This window comes from Tetrahymena thermophila (assembly GCF_000189635.1).
Source record: "Tetrahymena thermophila SB210 genomic scaffold scf_8254799, whole genome shotgun sequence".
NCBI lineage: Eukaryota > Ciliophora > Oligohymenophorea > Hymenostomatida > Tetrahymenidae > Tetrahymena > Tetrahymena thermophila.
In genome coordinates, this window is record NW_002476555.1 from 195,608 (window position 1) to 221,706 (window position 26,099).

The following is a 26,099-nucleotide window of genomic DNA, read 5'->3' on the forward strand; positions in this document are numbered from 1 at the left end:
AATTTAATTTTAAATTAATAAAATAGTTAAAATATTTTGTATATTAAGTTAATACTAAGAAAATATTAATTCTTCAATAATTAATTAATTAATTAATTAATATTATCAATGATATTTGTTAATATTCATGTAAATTTTTAGAAAATAATGTGCATTCTATTTATTTAAATATTATAAAATCATAAATAAATAAATAAATACCCCTACATAATTATCCGATAATAGCTATACAAATTTTTAATGTATGTATTGATATTTTGCAACTTACAATATATTTTAATTAACTAATTATTAAAATAATTGATAATATTTTAAGTAGAACTATTGATTAGTAATATTTTAAATACATTTTAACCAATACAATTAATATTTTTTGAGTCTTGAATAAAATGTAAAGTAATATATTTTTTTGTGGTAAAAAGGACAAGCAAGTCAGAATTCAGTTTAGCTTTGATAAAGTAAAGAATATTAATCAATATTCAATGAAATTAATAATTTTGCTTATAAAAAATATACTTGAAAATAAATTACTTTTATTGAGAGAGGTATGCAAAGAGAACAATAGCTAAAAGAATTATTGATAAAAATTGAATAAAATAGCAAATTCGATTTATGTAAACAAAAAGAGTTGGGAGTTTCTTTTTCTAATTTAAAAGAGCTGCAAACTCTGAAAATAGAAATAGGAGATCATTGTGGTTTTGGGGTAGATGGGTGCAAAATTATTTGCAATAATATTATGAAAGTTAATCATATTAAAAATTTATAATTGATTATTGGAAATTCAAATAAAATGTATTCAGAAGGCTGCTTTATAATTGGCGAAGCTCTTAAAACAATGTCGCATCTACAAGAGTTAGTTATTATTATTCATAGCTTTAATAATATAACTGATTATGGATGTATTGGATTGAAAAATGGAATTCAATATTTGAAAAATTTGAAAGCACTCACTTTAAAAATATACAGTGAAAATAATATTTAAACAGCTGGGTGTATTTATATTAGTGAAAGCATAAAATCTTTAAGTAATTTATCCAATCTTGTTCTTAAAATAGGAGGACACAATTAGCTTGAATCGCTTGGTGTAAAGAATATTTGTGAATGTGTTAGCTCATTGTTTAAATTAGAAAATATAACTATGAATATCGGAGATGGCAGCATGTTAAGCATGCAAACTAAAATTTAATTTAATTTTTAGGAATTAAGTAAATTACTTCATCTTCGAATTCATATTGGAAATTTTAATTCTTTTGGAAAGCACGCATGTAAATCTTTAGGCAAAGGATTTGTATTTACAAATTAGCTTGAAACTTTCGATTTAAAAGTAGGATGCTTTAATGATATAGGCTAGAAAGGCTGCGACTATTTAGCTTAAGGGTTAAAATAATTAAAAAGTTTGATCCATCTTTCAATTGAATTTTCACCATAAAATAACATAACATATAATAATATATCTTAGTTAGGAGAGGCTATTTCTAAATTAACTAAATTAAAATAACTTTTAGTTCATTTTGGAGACTGCTTGGATTTGGATTCATTTCGGGATTTAGTGCAGGGTATTAGCTGCTTGGCAGATCTTAACTCTTTAGTTGTTAGAATTACTTAATTATTTGATGAAAATGAGCATGATAAAGATTAAGGCCAAGTAAATAATCGTTTCGATAATCAGATTGTCAATATTGCTAGGTCAGGTTTCTGCTAATTAAAGAATCTGGAAAATTTTAATTTATTTATTCCTATAGTTTCTAGTGTAAGTTTGATAAATTTAATAAATGATCTTTAGTAGCTCAAAGAAAATAAGTTTGGAATGTACTAATTAGATAAATTCAGGTTTTAAAGACAAGAAAAACATGTAAGAAAGCTGAGTATAGGTACAGCTAATTATGTGGAAATAAGGGATCATGGACTAGAGTTACTGCTAAATAGTATTGGAGAATTTTAGAAGCTAAATATTTTAAGTATATCTATAGGAAGTCAGAGTTACATTACAACAAATGGAATTAAAAGTTTGTGTGATAAAGTTAAAAATTTGTAAAATTTAATTTGTTTTAAAGTAGAAATAAAACCTTCAAACCACATAGGCGTGGATGCTATTCTAGATATTTCAGAAAGTATCTCTAATCTAAAACAGTTAATTCAGCTAAAACTTTAAGTAGAACTTCAAGAAATTTTAGTAAACGACCCATAAATGGAAAAGTATGATTTAGATTGTACTATATCTCAAATAAATAAAAAAATAACATAATTACCTAAACTAACACAATTATATATTCACCTTGGAAATCATCTTATCAATAAATCTAAATTATTTTCTTTTAGAAAAAGTAAAAGATTGGTATTGTATTCTTGATTCATTCATTGATTACTCTATATAAATATATTAATTAATTATTCTCTTAGTTTAAAATTAAAATTCTAAATATTTTTATATTAAACAAACCAATCAATCTTTAACCCTAAAGAAAGAAATTAATTTTTATGTGAGTATTTTAAATAATTAAAAATATTTTTCATATTTAAAAGAATGGTATTTATTTACTTATCATTTTAGTTAGTCATCATTCATTTTATTTATGTTTTCCTAAATGTGCTAATTTATTTATTTTTCAAATAAGTCTTATTATTGTTCTTGCTATTATCATTAATTCTTAGTTATGATTGTAAATTATTTTATTCAACTAATTGAGAGAACAATTATTAATGAAAAAAGAATCAAAATAAATAAATAATAAATAAGCTTAAATAAAAGGTGTATGTATGCATTATTTTTATATTAAACAAACCAATAAATCTTTAAACTTAAAGAAATTAATTTTTATGTGAGTATTTTAAATAATTAAAAATATTTTTCATATTTAAAATATATTTAAAAGAATGGTATTTATTTATTTATTTATCATTTTAATTAGTAATCATTCATTTTATTTATGATATCCTAAATGTGCTAATTTATTTATTTTTCAAATAAGTCTTATTGTTGTTCTTGCTATTATCATTAATTCTTAGTTATGATTGTAAATTATTTTATTCAACTAATTGAGAACAATTATTGATGAAAAAAGAATAAAAATAAATAAACAATAAATAAGCTTAAAAAAAAGGTGTATGTATGCATGTATTTAAATAAAAAGGAATTAAAAATATTTCGTTAAATAAGCAATTAAACGCATTTTTAATTTGAGTTACTTATTAATATATAGACATTCAATTTTTATATTATATAATTATGTTTTATGTATGTATGTTTTATTTAACTTAGTTAGCTCTATTTCATTGTTTATTGATTGATTCATTTTTACAATGATTGTTTAATCTCTCACTTTCTCCAGCTGGTGGTATTGCTGCTCTCCTTTTTATCGTTGTTCTTGTTATCCTTATTGTTATTGTTCATGTTGTTGGAGTTCATATTACGTTAGAAGCCACCAGATTGGTTACTAGCATTGGGGTTTCCTGTTTAAGCAGGCTTAGAGTAAGCAGGCTTGTTATTAGGGTAGGTGTTAGATTAGGTACTGCCACCAATATTTCTCTTCATGAAGCCGCCATCATTAGGATTGCCAGATTATTAATTGTTTTGAGATGAGGAAGGAGCATTACTTTTGTTGCCTGTGAATCTGAAGGGAGCTGATGTTTATTCTGCAGGCTTGGTAGTGGCCTAGACTTTAGTTGTTCTCCAAGCATTGTCTTCCTTTTCTGTTGTTTAGATAGGAGCAGTGTTTCTGCTAATACCCTTGTCTTCAATTTTAGTAGTAGTAAGGGTGGTAGTACCAGGACCACGAGAGATGGTGTTAGAAGTTTCCTTCTTTTCAGGACGAGTAATTTCAACCATTCTCCATTGATCATCTTTGGGCTTATCAGAGAGTTTAGGAGCTTTAATTAACAAAAAATATAAGAAATTCATTAACAATTAATTAATAAATAAAAAAGTAAAAGGCTTAAAAAATGTATTTTTCATTAAAAAATATAGCTTACCATCATCGAAAGAAGGAGGAACAAGGTCTTTTTCCTTTTCAACGATTCTCCAACCTGCATTACTGCTTGTTTTTTCTGTTTTTTCTTATTGTTCTTTCTACATCTTTTCCTTTTCTTCTTGTAACTTTCTTTCTTCTTCTTCCTGTTTTGTAAAATGAATAGATAGATAGATTAATTTATTGTTGATTGCTAATTTGTGATTTACTTTCTTTTGCTTTTCTTCAATGTAAGCGACCTTAGCATTTTCTAAAATTTTTTTCTTAAATTCTTTTTCAACTTGGGTCTTGAATTGTTAAATCTTGGTTTCGTATTCAACCTTTCTTTGTTGCATGATAGATTAGAAGAATTTTTCCTTTTTATTAAAAAAATAATTATTTTAAGTGTTATTTAGAAAATATTTCAATTTATTGAAGATTTAAAATTAAGGTTGAATTAATTACCTTGAATTATCTTGCAGCTTCCAAAGTTTTCTTTTGAGCTAAATCTTGTTCGAACTTAACACGAGCATTATCGATGTGTTGTTGGAGATTTTCTTCCTTTTCAGCTTTTTCGATAATCTTTTTAATTCTATCAGATTCGATCTTACGGGTTTCTCTTTCAATGTAGTCAGTCTTGGTGAAACCCTTTTTATATTTATTTTCTTGGTTATCCTTTATTTTATCTTGGACATCCTTTTAGAGTTCTTATAAAGTTTGGAGACTTATGGGTCTGAGATCTTCTTCAGTCATGTTTTCTATTTTAATACCTTCGATCTTGGCAATTTGAGGACCCTTGATCTTGATGATATCAGCACGGAGTTGCATCTTGATCTTTAATTCATTCAATTCGTGTTGTTCACGGAGCTTCTTTTGTTCAATCTTTAGATTGTATTCGTTGATTTTACGTTATCTCTCGTTTTCTTCGTAAAGTTGGTCTTCGTATTCTCTCTTGACCTTTTCTTAGTTGAGAGACTTTTCAGTCTTAATCTTGTAATCACGGATTTCCTTATTACGGACACTGAGGACTTAAGTAGAGCTTTCCATATACTTTTTGGCATTTGAGTTGAGTTCAGCTTGTCTTTTGGTATCGTGGGCTTGCTATTCGAGGACAATGTTAGAAGAAATCAACTTGGCAGCTTGAGCAAGATTGATGATATTAGATGAAGCATTAACGTAATCATTTTTAGCTTTAGTAGGATTGAAGATGATGACTTTCTTTGATTAATCGATTCTGCAGTTAATTTAGCTGGAAGAGCTGGCATTGATTAAACAAGTATCGCAGGTAGCAGTAGCAGAGAAGCTAAGGAATTTGTAGAGATTTTCAATATTCAAAGTTTTGTAAACCTTAGAAATGCTATTTAAAACTCTATTGATGAGATTTTCTTCAATAGGCTTGACATAATCGGAATAAGCACTTTCACGGAGGTAAGCGAAGATGGGTTCAACCTTCTTAGAAATGTTGAAAATGTTGATTTCGTTGATGGTAACATTGAAAAGAGCATTGATTTATTCATTGGCAAATTCGTTGAGGTTCATTCTCAAAACCATGTTGATGATTTCTTCTCTTCTAGGAATAAGCTTGCTGGTACCCTTTTGTAATTGAGCAATCTTCATACGAGAGTCTTCATTTTGAGAATTTTCAAGAGAGCTGGAGGGAATAGATAAAACACTGAGTAAGATCTAGTTGGTGAGCTTTTGCTTTTCTTCATCAGTAATGTTGGGGAGATTCTTGTGGATGAAGTAGTGGTTGTAGAGGAAGTAGGTGTGATAGCAATAGTACTTAGAATTCCAGAAAATTTTGCTCAAATAGAGGTAATATTGAGAGAGCATATGTGACTTGATAGGAGCAATAACCTTACGTAAGTTCAAGAGAATACTGATATCTTCGAGTTGAGTGAAAGCATGAGAGTAGTAACCCATTTGAAGAGAGTAATTAGCACAATCTAATCTGACTTTAATCATGTAATCACGAGTGTCGCTGGTGAAAATATTAATATGGTTGGGGTTTTTGTTGAAATCAACATCTCTCTTTAAGATTTGTTCCAAGAAGTTGTGTTAGTTTTCAAGGAATCTCTTGAATTCACGAGTACGGTTGTACTTCTAACAGAATTCCAAAACCTTTTCAACGGTACTGGTGTAAACTTCTTCGAGTCTCTTGTGGAACTTAGAGTTTTCAATGATATATTTGTAGGTTTCCATGATTTATCTCAAGACCTTCTTGATTTGGATTTCCTTCTTCTTTTGGCTGATTGTTAAATAGCTGATTAACAAATCGTGTTCGATTTCTTCAGATTCGATATCGCCACAAGCTTTGACCTTTTTTGTAATTAAAACTAAATTAATCTCTGCAGCTTGAATAAACTTTTCTTAGGATAATAATCACGATTTTAAACTTTCATTTATTATGATATTGTTGGTAAATTCGCAGTTAATCATTTAAAATATTGCTTTTTGAGTAGAATTTTTGCATTAATTTTTATCATCTAAGAAATTAAATTTTTTTATTTTGCAAATTTAAATTATTTTTATCTTTGAGATAGCTATTGCAGCACAGCATAATAACTAATTTGATTATCAGCATTTTTTAAAGCTAACTTGCTTTGTTTATTTCGCTTTAATTCTAATGACATTTCACTTTCTTCTTAATGGAAAAATGTAAAATTTGAATATCTTATTTGTATTAATTAAAGATAAATATACTCTTTGCCAAAAGTATATCTATTTTTTATTTATTTATTTTTGATTAAACAACCAAACAATTCATCCTAAGAAAATCTCTCAAAAAACAAGTAGGGAGGTAGAAAGAAAGAAATTAATCAAATGCAAATTTTTACATCATCGATATGGAATTATTAAATCTTAGAGTTGAATAAGACTTCTAAGCTGCTACGAATTTGAACTAAAACACTTTCCAAAGAAGAGGAATAAGTAGCTTGAGTAAAGAACTTATATTGTTTTAAAGCTTCTTCAATGCAATCAGTCTCATCAACAGAAACGCAGACCTTGACGTAGAGGATCTATTTTCATTTAAATTTATTTTATTATTTTGTTCAAAGAATTCGCTTAAATTTGCTAACTAAAGCTAATGCTTAATTTTTAATGAATAAATAAATAAATCCTTACGAAAATCTTTTCTAAGTTGATTGTCCAAGTTATTTTACGCTTTTGGCATAAGTAATCATGCATAATTCTTTGAATGTTAGTGTCCATACCTTCATTTTGGATTCTTTCTATAATTCATTATTAAATAGAATAATAGCATCAAATAGTCTTTTTTTATATTTAAATTACCTTCCATAATTTTCAAGAATTACTCATGCTTGATGTATAATATGTTGTTAGTAGCCATGATTGAATTATGATCTATCTATCTTTTTTATTAACTTTTTAGCTTTTTCTTTTTCTTTTATTTTAATTAATAATAATCAAAAGATTTTATCTATATAAATTGACTTATAAAAAAAGTGTCTTAAATCTTTAAAATTTCTTTTAAAAATTAATTAAGTTTTCAATACAATTAATTGTTTGCAAGGAATCTCTTTCTCTCTCTTTATTATATATTAATAATATAAGTTTTAATAGTTAAAGTGAAATTACTAAATTAATTATCCCAAAGATTAATAAATAACCTAACTCAAACATACAATAGAAAGTTTCTTGATTTTATATGTATTAGTCTATATTAATGAATATACTTCTATTCATATTTTTAAACATAAAACATTTTTTTCAAAATAATTTTAAGACTTAGATAGCAAATTTAAGTATTGATATTTCATTATTAAAACTAAGAAATTATTAAATACTTTAATTTCATTTTAAAATGAATTATTTATCAATCAATCAAACATAATATTAATATTTCTATTAATTTAAAAAAAAAAAAAATTATTGTACAAGAATCAATGAATACATTTTTATAATTTTTACAATATATAATGCAAAAAGAATAGTTTTATATGCAATTTAAATTAAAAAGAAAGGGTTTGTATAATAAATTAAATTTTCTTAATTAAAGTTTTTGAGCAAATTTATTAAATTTAAAATTTATAATTATCAAAGGTATATTTTATATAAAAAATGAAATATATTAGAATTAATAAAATATTTTTAAATTTAAAAATAAATACAAAAAAATATTTGAATTATATAAAACAAACAATTTAAAGAAATTTGCATGATTTGTAATCAAAAACTAAAATTTTTCATTATAATTGAATTTCAAAGGATTTGATAAGAAACTAACTTAGGAGCTTTAAAAAAATGTAAAGATTTAGTTATTCTTTATTTGAAGAGAACTGTTTGTAAATGGTTAAAAAAACTTCTGAAATCCTTGTATCTATACACTTTATATTGATTTCCTGGATCTGTTAGTCGGATTTTAATTTTTTATTTGTTTATAGCATCACCACCTTTTAAATTTAGCTCTAAATTCTATAGATTTAAGCATTTGCTTATGGATTTTGTAAAGCTTAAAGGTAGGGTCTTCTAAACGTCAGCAGGGAATAGCAATTTCAAATTTTATAAGTTTGCTAAATTAGGTAAAATATCAAAAAGCTGTTTCTATGAGTTTTCATCGAAGTTAAAAGAAACAACTTAAAGCTACAAATCAAAAATTTAGACACAGTTTTATAAAATTTTTGGTAAGTAGAAATGTGTAAAATCCTATACTAAATCAACTGAAAGATTCAATTTTTTGAGTAATTTTAAATGAGATAAACTATTTTAAAATTCTTAAGCTAGTTTTTCATTTTATTAATTATTCTTAAAAGATATTTGCAGATCTTCCAATTAATTCTACTTACTAATTGATTAATAATACTGCATATAATCTGATTCTGTCAAATTATGTAAATTAAGATTCAACTTTCTAAGATTTGGATAGGAATTTAATAAATTAAAACCAAATTATAAGCTTTGTGTTTGACATTCCTATAAATCTTCATCAAAATTTTCATGTAAGACTAGTTTCTTTAGGTTAGAGTTTTAAATTTGCTCTTCTTCCAATTCCATATCACCTTTAGTTAGTGTATTTTATATAGTGCTACGGTCTACCATTATACTCAATTCTTCTAAATTTAACAGTTTAGAAGGAATTATTTTAAGAATATGAGAATCAGATATGTTCAATTAATCTCCGTTGATTTTGAGTTTTAATGACTTCAATTGTTCTATTTCAGATACCTATTTTATAAGTTTCTCTAAATCTGCTGATCCGATAGGAGTTTTTTCTAGTGAAATAGTTAACTTATGAAGTTTACTGCATTTTCTTAAATTTTTAAGAGAGTCTAAATAAAATGATGAACAAGTATGCCAAGAAATGATCAATTATAACTCTTAAAGATTAACTAAGCTAGATATTTCTTGGTTTAAGGTTTCTGCTTCTTCCTAATTCAAGTCATTCTTCTTAAAGTCTAATAAAAGCTTCTATATGCGCTCCTTATCTGTTTGCTGAAGGATACTCAAAACATTCTATTAAGATCCATTAGAATACCTATTTTTTATATGAAGTGATTCAAATTAAGTATTCTTTAATATGATATCAGTGAAAAGGTTGATTTAATTCTTTGCAATAGAAACTGAAGATTTTTTGAAAGATATTGTAATCTATTTGTTAGACTAGAATTTTTAAGCTTCATTTTCAAGACTCTTCAGTTGAAGTTCACTTAAAGATTCAATTTTGAGGTGTATCAGTTTATCCTCAACTGTATCTACTTCATCAATATTAGAACTAAAATATTATTCTGTCATTTTTCTTTTTTTTTTTAGATTTATTTTAATTATTTTTTAGAAAGTTTAAAAAATATCTTTTTATAAGTCTGTTTATATGTTTATCTGACTTTCTGAAGATTGGCAACATAAGATATTTCTGATATAATTTCTTTTATTATCAAAAAATTAGATTGAGAATCTAATTTCTTTTACTTAAAAATATAAACAAATTAGAAAACAAACAAATTTTCTTTTACTCAATATTTCTTTTAATTTTTTAAAGCATATCTCAAATAATTAAATTGAATAAAGGATAGATAGATAATTTTTACTAAAATGATATTTAACTATCTATCATAACTTCTCAAGTATTTAGTTGCCTCTATTTACTAAAAATTTAGATAAAAATGTAGTTAAAAATAAATAAAATCTAAAATTAAGCCAATTTTCAATTTCCCTTTTACCAAAAAAAAATACGGTATTTAAAATATTAATTAAATTAATTTAATTTTAAATAAATAAATATTAAAAATTAACGATGAATAAATAAAAAAATGAAGAATATGCTTTTATTTTAAATTACTCAAAAAAATTTTACTTAATTTATTTTTGTTCTTGTTTTAAAATTAGATTCAACCAAAATAAAGATTTTATATAAATGTCAATAGTTAATTTTTTAACATTCTATAGAAATAACTAATTATCAAACAATTTATATTCTATTATTTACAAGATATTTGTTATACTGAGTGCTTATATAGAATATTAATCATCTTATACAAACTAAAATATTTCTATTAGACTGATTATGATTTGTAGAATGCTAATTTATCTTTCTATTTTTATAAATAAATTCTAAAATTTATTTTTCTGAAAAATAAATTGAAATTTATTGATTTTTGTTTGTAATTATTAATTAAAGTTATAAGATAAAAAATAAAGCTTTCAACAATTTTATATGTATTATTGATGGATGGATAGTATAAAATAAAAAGTGGAAAGTAAAGATTTAACTAAATTTTTAAAAATTAATTTTTGGTCTTTAAGTAGATTTTGAAGAATAATTAATTTTATTTACTCCTGATTAAATAATTAGTAAATCTAAAATTTTGAATACTTCCTTATATTTTTATGCTTTTTAGTTGATCATTAAAGCGATTAGCATAAACATAAAGTAATAAATATAAAACTAAATAAATAAATAAATCATATAAGAATTAAATTGACTAATCTCTTCAATTTTATAAGTTTGTACTTTATTTAAAAATTAAAACCAAATATGGATTTTGGTCCAACGATTAGAGTGTTAATATTTTAATCTGAATATTTAAGCTGAGAGTAAACTAAATACTAGTCTTAGGTATTTAATTATAAAAAAACAGGTATTTCCAAGCAGCATAAGTTTGGCTTGCTTTTTAAGTCAAAATAGTCCTAGTCATTATTAAGCATTTTTCTTACTTATTTACATAAATATATATCAAACTTAAGATGTGTTAACTATTTTTGGCTGTTAGCTATTAAATTAGTTAATTTATTAAGTTCACTGCAAAAACAATATAAATGATCATTAAAGCCAATGATTTCTTATAGAATAATATGCATATAACTTTCATAAATTAATTCTATAAAATCTGTTGTTTTTCTTAAATCAAAACCATCTTTATTTTAATAGCATGAGCAATATACTATTGAAGTTTAATTTATAATAACAGGTTTAGCTGTTAAAGAATATTATCCTTTAAAAAGATATAAACGATATATGTATTCAAGGGTTAGATTTTTAGCTTTTGATATTATTTATTCGCTCAAATCTTTAAACCTATCTAATAATATTTTATCAATAAAATTATTTAACATATTTTCATAATAATCTTTATTGCTTAAAGATGAAATATTAAAATTAACTTAGTTTTAGTTTTAATATGCATTAGAAGAATAGCCAGATAAATAATTAGCAAAATCAATTTTTATCGATTTTTAAAAAGTTAAGGGTAAATTACTTAGATCAACAAAACTAAAGCAAGAAAATTTTTATAATTAGCTGCACATTTATCTAAAATTAAAGTTTTGGTAGTCAGAGGTCAGCTAAAATTTAAAATAAGGTAAAGTATTATTATTACTTAAAAGTATTTTGTAATATGATTCATTTTTCATTTTACTTATTTAAAGCAAATTAGTATAAAAAGAAATTAGTTAATTTTAAATAATTTCAATTTTTGATTTCTAACCCTATTTAAAAGAAGAAATGAATTCACAAATGATCTTTTAATGAGCTTAAAATTTGTTTTAAATACTTAGCCTTGATTGTTAATCATTTAGATTAATTAACAAATCCTGAAATTATCTTTCAAAAAAATTTTAAAATATTGATGAGCTTTGCTTTTACGGGTTGCTAGAATAAGGAATAATTACTATTTAAAAATCTTAGTTTATGAAAATATCTTCAACTAATATCTTTAAATTAAAAAAGCAAGGAGCTAATTTTATCAATTTTTAAATTAAATTAATTAACTTATTAAAGAAAGTGTCTTAAATGCTGCTAAAAATAACTTATTATAATTAATCATTTATTTATACACCTAAACTTGAGTATTATTTATTGACTTCTTCAAAAAATTAATTTTTAGATTGAATTAAAGGAAATAATCCATTTCGCTGACTCAAATCTACATATTCTACAAAGAAATCCCCTTCACAAGTAGAAAATTCTTAGAAATGATCAAGAACTTTAATGTTAAGCTGCTTCAATTACTATATCAAAGCATTTTTTTCTTACAATTTTTCTTAAAACAATTCTTTTTAGTTTATTTTTTGAATGTTAAACTAAATCGATTTCGTCAAATTAGTTCCTTCCAGATGAAGGACCGCTGAGTCCTTACCTGGCTGAAAACTAAAAATAGCAAATTCATCTAATTGAGTTCTATCTAAAATATTTTTAGTAATTTCTTCAAAGTTTCCTTGCTCTTCTTATATTATGTTTTTGATAACTTAAGATAGACTTTCTTTTTTAATTATAGCTTTAAACGTATTGTCTAGGTTACCAACATATTAAATGACAAACTTTTTCTTTGGTAACTGTTCTTATAATTATAAAAATATTGATGGATTTTAATACATAAAAGGCTCAACTGTATTAAGTTTAATTTTTTTTGTACCGTCTTATTGATACTACAAAACGAAGTACAGCAACTTAATCTTATCTATCGAAATAGAATTATAATTTTTATTATTCATTTACAAAGCTTATTTACAATATTAGGACGCCTTACATAAATAGTGATCTAACAATTACTCTGATTAGTTTTAAAACTCAAAATAAACTTCATGGATGCTAAAATCAAAGTACTCATATTCAATAGCATAAAAAAAATTATCTTCATCTAAATAATAAGAATCATGCACTTATAAAAGCCAATCAGTTTTAATTAGGTATTTAGATTACTTTGAGTAAAATATAATAGTATCCATATATTATTTCAATAAATCTGTAGAAAAAATCTCAATTACTTTTTAGCAATTATCCTTTTTGTCAAAAACTTTAAGCTGCAAACAAGCTAAATTTTTATTATTTGTGAAAGGATCATAAAGAAGGGACCTTTAATTGATTTAATTGCTAATAATTTCAATATTAGGTCTATTTTTTTCCAAAGAATCTAGTATTACCTTAGCATCTAATTTACTATACAACCAGTTAGAATCATAAACTTTTTACAAAATTTGCTATCTCATAATTAGGAAGTTAAATAAATAATTCTTATTTTTAGTTAAATATTTAAATAATTCTTGTTTTTGTTTTATATTTTATTTCTTACTTGAGAAATCCAATTAGAATTTAAATCAATTTATGTAGTTATTGTAGACTCATAATATTTGAAAACAAATAAAAAAACAAGTTTTAATTTTGTGAAAGCAAATCATTGTAGACATACAATATTCTTAGTAATAGATTTGATAGAGACATTAATTATTTTAAACACAAATTAATTAATATAGACACTTTTTATTTTTATTGCTTAATAAATATAATTAAATTATATTTTTAAAGAAGATAAGCATCTTTTTTTTATTAAATATAACAAATTAAATTGAAAATGAAATAAATGAGCTTATTTTAGAACAATCAATTAATTAAATTTCAAATACATTTTTATTTTAATCAAATATTTATTTTTTGTATTCTGTAAGAAATCTTTTATTTAAATTCAATTACTCATTAAAAATCAAACCTTTAAAAAATATAAAAATTAGCTTATTCTATTTTATTGTAATATTTTAAAAATCAATTTCTCATTTCTTACTAGAAATATCAGATTGAAGAATAAATAAATAATCAGTTTTAATTTACATCATTTGTGTGTAATTAAATTTATACAATATATAGACTATAACTCATAATACTTTTGATAGAGACATTAGCTATTTTACTAACAAATTAATTCATGCTTAAATTATAAGTGTCAAATTAATATAATTTAATTATTTATTTATTAAAGGAGACAAGCAGATTTTAATTAAATATTACAAATAAAAATCAAATAAATAAAAAGTAAAATTTAATTAAGACATTTTTTAATTAAGTAAAATACAAATTTATTGTTATTCTAATTAAAATATTTTAATTTTTTTTGTATTTTTTAATATTTTTATTATTCAAATAAATAAATTAATTAATAAATTGTAGTTATTTATTTTTTATAATAAATGTCAGATAAAATATATTTTAATAAAATAAAAGGAACATCATTATCAAATATTAATAATAAAAATTTAATAAATATATTATCTAAGCATACAGTATATCTAGCTAGGTTATTTATTTTGGAACTCAAGAAACATTTTTATAAAAATTAAAGAAACTTTTTTCAAAATAATAAAAAATAAGTATAAATGTAATTAAATACAATTAATATGTAAAATATTTAATAATTTAATAATCAATTAATATTTTTTTGTTATTTAGCAAAACCTGCTAGGAGTACTTACTAAGTGTTGAAATTATACGAAAATAAATTCTTGCTATTCACCTTTTGTATTGTAATCTTTTTAAATTAATTTAATTTTTAAAAAATAAATAAAAGTTTATATTTATAAAAAATAAATTTATTTACTTTTTGAAGATTGTTTTCTGCTTAATTGAGTTATTTTTTTTAGTTTTTTTATTTTTTCTTGGTTTTTTAAAGATTTATTTAAGCTTTTTTAATTCTGTAATAGACCATTTTCCATTTCATGTATGCTGTTAAAGAGACTTTATCAAAATTTATCAATTTCTTCAGCTTTGAAGGAATAACTTTTGATAGACATTTTTTTACTATCATTATATTTTTTGACCTAGAATTGCTCAACATAATTCCTATTACAATTATCAAATAGCAAAAAAAGAAGAAATAATCTACAATAATTTAAGCAATCTCTACAAAAACTTGAGTTTATGGATTTTAAGATTGAATCAACTATAGATATATCTTCAAGAAAATAAGAGAATAAGCTGCTACTTCACATTTTTATATGCTAATTGAAATAAAAGGACTATTTAACTTTACTATTTTAATATAGTAGATTAATAGTGCACTTATTGTTAGTACGCAAACATAATGGTTATTCTTATTTAATAGTGTATATACATAAATGATAGAAATTTTTAGATAAATTCTAACAAACTCCCAATAGTAATATTTAGGTTTTAGTTCTCCATAGTAATATCCGTATTTATACTTAATTATGCATTAATCTAGTTTTTTTTTGTTTTAATTAATCAATCTAAGAAATACCAAAGGAAATAAAGTCCAAAAAACTAACACCATTACAGAAAAAGGATATAAATATTTAACTATACTAGAGTCGTAGCAATCAAATGAAAGGTCAATCGGGTTGTAAAGTTAATTTCCTACTTATTTACAGGTTAGAGTCTTAGTAAAATATGATATCTAGTTCACTTAGAAAAAGATAAATATAATGTGAAAAATTAAAAAAATATGATATCCTCTTAATTTCTGTTTTGAAATGTCTTAATAAAACATAAGTGTAATAGGAATCAAAATAAAAACTGCCATAGGAACCAAAAATTGAATTTAAGTATAAAATAATATTTTTCCCATATCTCTAATTATGTTTTCACTGATCAGACAGTCTGTTCCTAAAGAAATTTGAACACCACCTGACCCAATTATGTCATTAAACAAGTTAAAGTTGATAGAAATAATTTTTGGTTAAGGAATTAAAAGAGCAGATAATTAATAATAGGTCAAAATAATTTTAATATAGAACCCAGAATAATCCTGTATGCTATTGCTGCTAATAGGCATAATCTTCAAGATTCTCAAATAATAACATGTTTGTGTATATTTAAACTTTTAAATGAAAACTCCTAAAACATACAAGAAGTAAGCCTCTAAAATTATTATTTTTAAAATGATAAAACCCCATTATTTTATCTACGATCCACATTTCTAGCAAAAGCCCTTAGAAAGAGATTCTGAATATCGGGATCCTTTCCAAGCTTCACCTAAAATATCGCATTACTAGCAAGCAGGACCTAAATAACCAGTTATGCAATAGTTAATACTAGAAGGATTTTCTGCTTAGCATGAATTTATAATAGGATCACACTCTATTATTTCATCTGTATAATTATTTTGCCTCCAAAATCCATTTTTCAATTTTATTATATTTCCCTTGCACGTAACAGCAGATTCAGGGCAGTTAATGCATCTATTTGTATCTTTCTTTTCTTCTATATATTGTTGATAAAGTATCTGTGGATCATTTAGCTGATAAGTACCTTCCAAGCACTAATTGCATTAATAAACATTTAGATTAATTTATTAAATAACCTCCCCTTTTATACAGTTTCTGAATTATACTGATAAGAGAATTGGATTTATTGTAAGAGAGTTTGTTTGAATTGTTGAGTTTATATAAAAGTATTAAACTTTATTGAGATTACCAAGAATTTTCAAATCATTCATCATAAAAGATTAACTTTTAGAGTCATATTGATAATAATTGATAATATTCTATCCAAACATTTAGGTTTCACTAGAATTTAGCTAATAAAATGATATTTAAATATTATTTATCTCCTAACTAATATCTTTTGGATATAAACCTTGTTCTAGCTTATCTTTTGAGAAGCTCAGATATCTATTTTATTCATCTACAATATACATTTTAAAGTTAATTAAGCCTCCACTTCTGAATTATCTCATTTCAGCATATCTTGAGAAGTCATTTTAAAACTTTTTAGGTACATTACTTTAATCTTTGTAAAATGTGAATAATTCCTCATTGGTATAATCATTGTTTTGAATAATTATGTTTTAAAGATAAGATGTACTATCATCACCATATATCTCTGCTACATTATCGAATATATTTTTAGAAAATGGAAAGTTTTAAGGTAATAAAATCCTATTTTAATCAGTCTAAATTATTCTTAATCCTCCTCCAATCAATGCTCTATTATTTTTAATTATTGTCTGAGAGTCAAATAAAACTAAGCAATTAGCAATATTTTCAAGATACAAAGCACCTCCGCTGCTTTTTGCAGTATTTTATTAGAATTGAGATTTTTTAAATTCTATCTTTTACCTAATTGATTAAAAATGAATAGCACCTCCATTTTATGCTGTGTTAAATTTAAAATAACTTTTTTCGATAATAACTTATCTGGATTTAATTAATAAAAGTGAACCTTCATTTTCAATATGAGTAAAATTATTAATTTAAATTTTAGAATTTTAAATAAACATGATTTATTATTATAAAAATTTATTTTGCTCAACTTAAAAATTCTTTAGTACTAAAATATCATCATTTAATTCTATATTTTGGTTTTAAGATGAATATTAGTTTGTGGAAAAAATTAGAACTAATTAATTATTAAGTTAAAATGTGCATTTATTCAGAGTTATTATATTGCAACCTAAGAATGTAAACACTCCTGAAGTTTAATCAATTTATAGTGATTGAATATTGTTTTTTACTATTAAATTTTCGAGGGTTAGATTTTATATTTGTGAAAGACTCATCAAACTGTTCAAGTTATTGTTTTATATCATAGTAACCCCATTTATTACAACTGTTTTTATTAATTCAAATTAAAATAATGGTATCTGAGACTTCTGATAAAAATTATTGTATGATATTTCCAGGTTATAAATAAATATTTCTGATATATTTTAAAAAAAGAACAAAGAATTTTGCTGATTGTAGTTTGAGCATTTTTTAAGGTTGAGCTAAGATATTTTAATGTTTTAAAAAACTACCTTTTGAATATCAGATATAAATATTTGATTAGTACCAAAACACTCAAAGTCTATAGCCATATTTTAAAAAATAACTTACTAAGTTTTTTTGTTTTAGGTAATGTTGATAAATAAATTTGTACTATTTTAGAATGTTAAACTAAAATTAGTAAATTGTAAAGTAGATTAGCTTAGATTTTAAAAGGTAGTATTTTAAAGAGCTATAAAATTATTTTAGATATCATAAGGTGCCATGACTTGTTGACTATTTGATATTGAGGATGTTTATAAAAATAAATTCTATATATTATCACTTGGTATTTGCAAGTAGAAGTAGATAAACTAATTTTCTTAATTAACTAAAGAAACTCCATTTTTTGTCTAAATTTCCTTTTATTTAGGAGCAACATATGTTTATTCTTCTATAATATTTTAATATTCTTTATTTGAACTAAAAAAAAAGCATTCTGATACAGTTTCTGATTTGTAAATATCTAAATTGTATTTATTTTCAAAAACTCCATCTTTATGTAATCCTAATATGCTAAGTACATTTTTCTGAGAATCGATTGAATAATTTAATAATCGAGAGTGTTAATAACTAATCTAAGCTATCATATTGAACTTATCTCCATTAATGACAAAGAGTTCGAATCTATCTATTAAAAATATTGCAAAGGTGTTATTATTAAACAGCTTGAAATTCAAAATACTATCTTAAATGAAATCTTTTTTAATTGATGCAACAAATTCAATTTTTGTATTTAGTTAATACAAATTAATTTAAAAAATGCACTAAATAATTAGGAAATTTTATTCTATTCTCAAGTTAGATTGCATTTTAGGTAAAGATAAATTTCGCTCTTATTCATTTTTTGAGTAATTCCAAATATATGCTTTTTTCTACCCATTAAAGCAAAATATATATCTTTGATAATTTTGATCAATCAAGAATTTTGATAAGGTAATGCTAGGATCTTCATCAACCAGACTTCTTAAGTCTATTTATTAAATAACTTATTATTTCAACACATCGATTTAAAGAAGAAGAGCACCATTTGAAACAACATAAGCTAACAATTTACTATCAGAGATTTCAATCAATTAAATGACAATAATTGAAATATTAAGAGAAACCTCTTTTGTTGTGTCATATAAAAAATAATTTTAGCTTGTTAAATTATATTAAAGCACCTAACCATCACTAAATCCTACCATGATCAAATCTTGTTTCTTATTTATATTAAATTAAGTTACTGTTTGAGTCAAGTTAAATTAAATCGTTTTCATGATAACACCTGCTTTTAAATCTAAATGCAATATTTTTTAATCACTAGTAATTACAATATTATCTATTATGAACTGTTAGAATTGGATATTGTCTAGCTAATAAATATCAGGGTCTGAATTACTATTTTTGCAAGATTGATACTATTAATAAAATAAAATTGAATTTTCTAAACCTAATATTAAAACATCATCACTTTAATTGTATTTTATATCTAAGATTCTTGAACTCATTAATATGGATAACTCAAATTTTATTTTCTACTAAGAATATCTAAATATAAGGCTGTCTTAACTTAAAATCAAATAATCTGTCTGTTAGTTATCTCTTTATATTTAAGTATACAAAGTATACGGCTCATTTAATTATGGGTCACGTTCTATTCCTAATTAATTAAGATCTTATTTGTATATAAAACCATCATAATTAAAATAAATATCATTTGATAAACTATCATAGTGAATGATACTAAAAACCAAACCGCTCTAAAAATCTTAGATAACATTAATGTAAGTTTGAAAAGGAAGTTTTTTGCTTAAAGAAGAAAGATATAATGTACCCATTTAGTCTAATAATATCACATAATTGCTTAAATTTTCATAAAACTTAAAAGAAGAAATATAATTTTAATAATTTTCATTTTAGTTAACTTATATATCAAAAATTTACCTTTAAGTAGAAATTTCATATACTAAAATTGACTTGTCATATGGTTAATAAGTAAACAAATAATTTAAGTAATCAATATAATAAAATTATTATCTCAAAACAAAAGAATCCGTTTTTTCAAACTAATACTCATTTAAAGCTAATGTATTCTTGTCAATTATAATTAAACCTAATTTTTTTTAAATACATAATGAATATTAATAATTTTTAACTAAAATAAAAAAAATTATCTTAGAAGTGAAAATTTGAAATATCATTAAATCCTCATTTATGAAATAGAGGATAAAGATTTTTGATTTCTTGAAAGTTCTCTTTAATTTATTTAATTTTATAAAAAGCAATTTTTAAAGCTATTTATTAAAATATAAGAAATCTTTTTTGAAGTTTATTAAAAAATTATGTTTGCTTGAATCTCAGTTCGCAAATTAGTAGATTTTATTTAGATTTTAAAATCATAAATTTTTAATATAAATATCTCGAAAATAATTTTTGACTAATATCCTATATTTTAAAATACAATTATTTTTTTATTCTTAGAAAATTTTATGTTTTCTGGTAAAACTGTTTTAAGATTTTAGATTTATTTTATCGACAATAATTTTTAGATTTTATATTCATTAAGATAAAAAGCTTTAAAGAAAAATTTACTTTTTTCAGAAATACATACTGCTTTAGATGTAAAAAAAGAGCATTTTTGTTTAATATTATTGACTGTCTCTTTTAAAATTCCATCAGTGGTGTAGATTTTTAAATTCTAATGATCTAAACTATAGATATAAATATGATTATACTGTTCATCAAAAAGAGAAACAGTAAATTAAGAATCTTCAAATTTAACTTTTTTAGAGACTTTAAGCACTTTATCATATACTAAAAGAAATGAGTTATTACCAATAAATAGGCATGAAATTTGATATTTAAATGCAAAGCAATCCTAATAATCACTTTATAATTAATAGTCGTTGAATATACTTTAAACAAAATTGAGTTTAGTATCTAGGATATGAAATAAAATTTAATTGTACATGAATATCAGATTGTCATCTTTACTGTAAAAAATATTCTCTATTCCATACTCCAATTTTTTAATAAATTTTTCATTTGTGGACAGATTAATCAGAGTTATAAAATTATTTTCACTTTCACTTTTACTAAAGCAAATAAGGGATTCATCAAATAAATTCATTTAAACCTAGAAAAGATTTGCATCTGAAGTAAATAAAATTTCTTGTGAACCAGTGTAAATGTCAAAAGATACTAATTTATTATCAGATATAACAAATAATTTTCCAAATTTATCGCTATAAAGCGATTATTCATATACCCGAGATGTAATTTTATAGCGTTTATATTTTTAAACATAAGAGGATAAGACTTTATCAAAATCATCATTGTGATAAGTACTCATTTAAGTAGTGCTTTTTAAGTTCTAAACATATATTGATAAATAACTTTCAGTTTTAAAGAAGTAAAAGCCTGTTTCAATCACTTTTTTATTTTTTAGGTCAAATGCATATTCATACATATTATTAACTTAAATTGAGTAAGCCCAGTAATATGTTTTCTCATATTCGTTTACTATTTTTTAAAATTCTGCAAAACCAAGTTTACTTCTAAATTCTATTAAACTATAGGAACTATCTGAAATGTTAATAAAAAGTACCCCTTATTCCCCTTATAAAGCATACATTTAATTATCATTCACCACTAAATATATATCTGTAACACCTGTAATAATAAGGGATTTCATTTCATATATCAAAGATAAGCTGAAGTCGTAAATTCTAAAATTATTATTATCATCTATGGTTAGTATTTATTCGAAAGTAAAATTGTTGTTTATTTTATCAGTCAAAGAATAAAATTTTTTTATTAATTAGAAATATTATATGTTATTTATTGTATTTAGTTGCTAAATGGTTTAATCTTTTAAATTTATTTGGTATACAGAAACTTTTTCTTCATATTCATTTTATGCCATAATTTTTAAATCTTTGTTCAAGTAGATGTTAATATCGCTACTTATAAAATCAATTTAGCAATTCTCAAACAAATTTTATAAGTTTGAGGATTAAATTATTAAACAGTCCTAAAAAATCATTGCAAACATATCATTATTAGTGGCACATTATTTGTTTTAAACATTAAAAACTTTCAAAATATTTTTTTTATAAATGTCAATTATATATCCTTAATCATCACCAAAAGAAGAAGTATAAACAATTACTTTATCATTGTAAAATTTTTGAATGGATAATCCATAAATAGGACCTATATTTAATTACTTTTATAAAACACACTTGGTCTCTTATGAATAATCATAAAAATTAATACCAAGTTTATTTAATTAAATGGCAATAGGCGGCTAGTAGCTTAAAGCTATGAAACTAATAATTTAATAATCAACAGAAGGAAAGGCAAGATTGAAATTGATAATTAAATTGATTTGAATTAATTATTTTTCATGCTTTATCAAACTATCACTTTTTTTGACTATTTAAATGTAATCATTGTTTCTACCAACCAACTCATAAATAAAATGTTTTTAAGGTGAAATTTAATTTTGGTATTTCACTAAATATAAATAATTAGTTCTATACTTCAAAGCAAATTTTTAGGTTGATTCAATAAATTATTTTTGATTTTAATCCAAGTAAAAAAATGACAAATTTATATTTTAGTCAAGAACAATTATTTGTTTTTCATTACCCCAAAAATCACACACCTCAAAGTCTGTAAAAGAATCTATCTCTTTAATTACATTTGAAGAATTTGTTTTTAGATTAGTGTATATCAATTTATTTTCACTTTAAATTATTAGATATGTGTTCAAATCAGTATCTGAAGTTTAAAAAACTCTACCTTTTTGAATTTCTTATTAGTCATCCATTTATATATAAATAGATTGAAATGAATTATTATTTAAGTTAACTAAATTAACATATTTGTCTTAAACTATAACATAGATTCCAAACTAAAGTATAGACAGTATGTCAAAATAGATATTATTTTACTAAGATTTAAAAGTAAAATGATTTTCAATTTGTAAATTTAAGCTATCGTTGTTATTAGTTACAATTATCTTATACACAATAATACTATTTGAATTCTGTATAAACAACCATTAATCAATAAATTTGATTTTTTGTGCATTAACATTTAATTTGACAGGATTAGATTAAGAAAAAACTTAATTAATATAATCATAGAATATTTAAAATTCATAATCTTATTATGAGTAAATATTATAAATCAGAGCGTAATGATTATTAATTGAAGCAATTCCAGTGAATTAATTAAAAGAAATATTTTTTAGGTATGTTTTTGAATTTTTTGATTCATTTTTAATATCCCAATTTGATATAGAATTATCGCTACCTATGAAAAATATAACACCATTTAGATTGAATGCTTATAATTCTTTTGATTTAAAGGTCTTACTTTTTACTAGATTGAGGTCATTTCTATCATAAACAGAGAGATAATTTTCTTTTTAAACCACATAATAATTATCTTGGTATATAAAGAAGTCTTTTGTTACACTATTATTTTTCATGAATAGCTATGAGGGTTTTTAGATAGAACACTGTAATTTATTTTAGCATAAATTATTTTAATAGTTTTTATAGCTAAAAGGACTGCAGATAGCTACACACTTATTATCTATATTACCATTATCATGTATATTCCTATCATAAAATAAATTGCTTCTACATTTATTATAAACGCATAGATTATTATTTGAATCAAGCTCATAACCCTCTAAACATTTAATGCAGATATTTTAGTTATTGATATTACTACAAATTGAGCATCCTTCTACACATGTATTTTATGCTTTAGTGATCTATTAGATAACTAAAAGCACAATATAACTCTTTATAATTGCTAATTTAATTAACATTTATTTGTTAATATTCCTTTTTTTACTAGAAGTTTTTGATTTTTTACTAATTTGTTTTTTTTTAATTATTTATAGCTCTTCCTGGTTTTAAAACTCCGCTGATTGGATATATGTAATTAGCAGTGTTTGTAAAAATATTAATATATAAAAGACTAAATGGCAGTTTATGTATTTTTTTTCTTTTTTAAATCAGAATTTTCAGATATACATTTAAAAAAATTTGTTCTAGGCGCCCTTATTGAAAACATTATATTTGAAGGCTTTTTATACTATATATTTATATATTAAATACAATTTATGAATTTTATTGAATCTTGCCTTTAGATACTTTTTCATAAATACTTTTATTTATTTTTTTTATTAATTTTTAAATTAAGCATAATCCAGGTATTAAATATAATGCTATCGAGTTCATCATATTTTAATACCTGGATTAGTAAATTTTTAACTGATTTTGTTGAATAATTATAAATAGAACACATATCTACTTTTCTATTTTGCCTTAGCAATTGATAGTATCATCAATATAGTGTGAATTTTTATCCTTTTTATTTTATCTTAATTTCTGTTTTCAAAGAAGAAAAAGTTGATTAAATTTGGTACTAGTACTTTTTTTTAAATGTAATTATTTTAACCTGCTTGGTACCTTTTGCTATTCTCATGTAATAAATTTGTGTGGTAAAAAATTAATAAAATCGAAATTAAAAAATAAGTTAAGCAACTAAAATAAAGATTAAGATTCTTTCAATTAATATTATTTAAAATTAGTTTTAAGGATAAATAAGAAAATTAAGATCAAATGAAAAAGTAAAAAATCTAAGACTTTAAATTAAAGTTAGTTGACAAAGACTAAATAAAGTATACAAAAATCATAATTTTTCAAAACTAATCAATCTTCATTTTAGAAATATTTTTAATTTAATACTTCTTATGCTTGCTTGCTTGAAAGAAATACAAATCCATCTCTAAAAAGTAAATAGATCGTGTTATTTATATAAATTTCTCTCATTTTTTAATCTATTTACTTAAAATTTTAGAAATTATTAATTAATAAAGTTTGATTTTGTTTACTTTCAATCAATATTATTTGCTATTTTTAGTAATAAATACATTCATTTATATTATATTCATAAGTTTGATAATTATTATTCATTTTTAAATATTTGAAAATAATTTTATTGTTGGTTGATAGAAATTTATTTAAAAATTTATTTTTTAAAACAAATAAAATTCTTTTTCAATTATTTTCACTTGATTTTTCAATAAACTAGCCTTTAAGCTTTTTATAACTAATTTTCTAAATTCCACAATAAAACAAATAACTACTTCTAATAATATTTTTTTATCCTTTTATTATATTTTAAATGTTATTGTACTTACTTATTTTAAATATAGTCACTTTAAATAATTTTCAACTGTTTTTATATTTTTTGTATTCTATTTTTAAAAGTTAATAAAAATAAAAAAATGAGTATAATTGTGATTAAATACAATCAATATGTAAAATATTTAATAATCAATTAATATTATTTGTTTATTTAGCAAAACCTGTTATGAGTACTTACTAAGTGTTGAAATTATACGAAAATAAATCCTTGCTATTCACCTTTTGTATTGTAATCTTTTTAATTTAATTTTAAAAAAATAAATAAAAAATTATATTTATAAAAAATAAATTTATTTACTTTTTGAAGATTGTTTTCTGCTTAATTAAGTTGTTTTTTTTATTTTTTTTATTTTTCCTTGGTTTTTTAAAGATTTATTTAACCTTTTTTAATTTTGTAATAGACCATTTTCCATTTCATATATGCAGTTAAAGAGACTTTATCAAAATTTATCAATTTCTTCAGCTTTGAAGGAATAACTTTTGATAGACATTTTTTTACTATCATTATATTTTTTGACCTAGAATTGCTCAGCATAATTCCTATTACAATTATTAAATAGCAAAAAAAGAAGAAATAATCTACAATAATTTAAGCAATCTCTACAAAAATTTGAGTTTATGGATTTTAAGATTGAATCAACTATAGATATATCTTCAAGAAAATAAGAGAATAAGCTGCTACTTCACATTTTTATATGCTAATTGAAATAAAAGGATTATTTTAAGATACTATTTTAATATAGTAGAATAATAGTGCACTAATTGTTAGGACGCTAACGTAGTGGTTATTCTTATTTAATAGTGTATATACATAAATGATAGAAATCTTTAGATAAATTCTAACAAACTCCCAATAGTAATATTTAGGTTTTAGTTCTCCATAGTAATATCCGTATTTATACTTAATTATGCATTAATCTAGTTTTTTTTTGTTTTAACTAATCTATCT

The 26,099-nt window shown here is 22.6% G+C and overlaps 8 protein-coding genes across 8 annotated transcripts; 1 reads left to right on the plus strand and 7 right to left on the minus strand. All coding sequences in view use genetic code 6, as the record gives it.

Moving 5' to 3' along the window:
• Positions 1–547: 547 nt before the first annotated feature.
• Positions 548–2,350, plus strand: TTHERM_00813030 (hypothetical protein; the record flags this gene model as incomplete). Its single annotated transcript, XM_001008631.2, has 1 exon — positions 548–2,350. The coding sequence occupies one exon, from the start codon at positions 548–550 to the stop codon at positions 2,348–2,350; it is 1,803 nt and encodes a 600-aa protein (XP_001008631.2).
• A 966-nt stretch (positions 2,351–3,316) lies between these two features.
• On the minus strand, positions 3,317–7,296 carry TTHERM_00813040 (PCI-domain protein; the record flags this gene model as incomplete). The annotated part of the gene is made up of 7 exons (XM_001008632.2): positions 3,317–3,867; positions 3,970–4,111; positions 4,175–4,321; positions 4,410–6,263; positions 6,782–6,964; positions 7,071–7,177; positions 7,239–7,296. The coding sequence occupies 7 exons, from the start codon at positions 7,294–7,296 to the stop codon at positions 3,317–3,319; spliced, it is 3,042 nt and encodes a 1,013-aa protein (XP_001008632.2).
• An 872-nt stretch (positions 7,297–8,168) lies between these two features.
• Positions 8,169–9,698, minus strand: TTHERM_00813050 (hypothetical protein; the record flags this gene model as incomplete). The annotated part of the gene is made up of 1 exon (XM_001008633.1): positions 8,169–9,698. One exon carries the CDS (start codon positions 9,696–9,698, stop codon positions 8,169–8,171), a length of 1,530 nt encoding a protein of 509 aa, XP_001008633.1.
• Positions 9,699–11,970: 2,272 nt separating this feature from the next.
• TTHERM_00813060 (hypothetical protein) lies at positions 11,971–13,009 on the minus strand (the record flags this gene model as incomplete). The annotated part of the gene is made up of 4 exons (XM_001008634.2): positions 11,971–12,003; positions 12,237–12,739; positions 12,815–12,859; positions 12,952–13,009. 4 exons carry the CDS (start codon positions 13,007–13,009, stop codon positions 11,971–11,973), a joined length of 639 nt encoding a protein of 212 aa, XP_001008634.2.
• A 1,584-nt stretch (positions 13,010–14,593) lies between these two features.
• On the minus strand, positions 14,594–19,753 carry TTHERM_000813086 (transmembrane protein, putative; the record flags this gene model as incomplete). Its single annotated transcript, XM_012795766.1, has 2 exons — positions 14,594–14,698; positions 14,768–19,753. The coding sequence occupies 2 exons, from the start codon at positions 19,751–19,753 to the stop codon at positions 14,594–14,596; spliced, it is 5,091 nt and encodes a 1,696-aa protein (XP_012651220.1).
• An 837-nt stretch (positions 19,754–20,590) lies between these two features.
• Positions 20,591–21,609, minus strand: TTHERM_000813087 (hypothetical protein; the record flags this gene model as incomplete). The annotated part of the gene is made up of 3 exons (XM_012795767.1): positions 20,591–20,626; positions 20,751–20,793; positions 20,885–21,609. 3 exons carry the CDS (start codon positions 21,607–21,609, stop codon positions 20,591–20,593), a joined length of 804 nt encoding a protein of 267 aa, XP_012651221.1.
• A 1,802-nt stretch (positions 21,610–23,411) lies between these two features.
• TTHERM_000813088 (transmembrane protein, putative) lies at positions 23,412–24,011 on the minus strand (the record flags this gene model as incomplete). The annotated part of the gene is made up of 1 exon (XM_012795768.1): positions 23,412–24,011. One exon carries the CDS (start codon positions 24,009–24,011, stop codon positions 23,412–23,414), a length of 600 nt encoding a protein of 199 aa, XP_012651222.1.
• A 1,268-nt stretch (positions 24,012–25,279) lies between these two features.
• TTHERM_000813089 (transmembrane protein, putative) lies at positions 25,280–26,064 on the minus strand (the record flags this gene model as incomplete). Its single annotated transcript, XM_012795769.1, has 3 exons — positions 25,280–25,384; positions 25,449–25,940; positions 25,999–26,064. 3 exons carry the CDS (start codon positions 26,062–26,064, stop codon positions 25,280–25,282), a joined length of 663 nt encoding a protein of 220 aa, XP_012651223.1.
• Between the last annotated feature and the right edge of the window lie 35 nt (positions 26,065–26,099).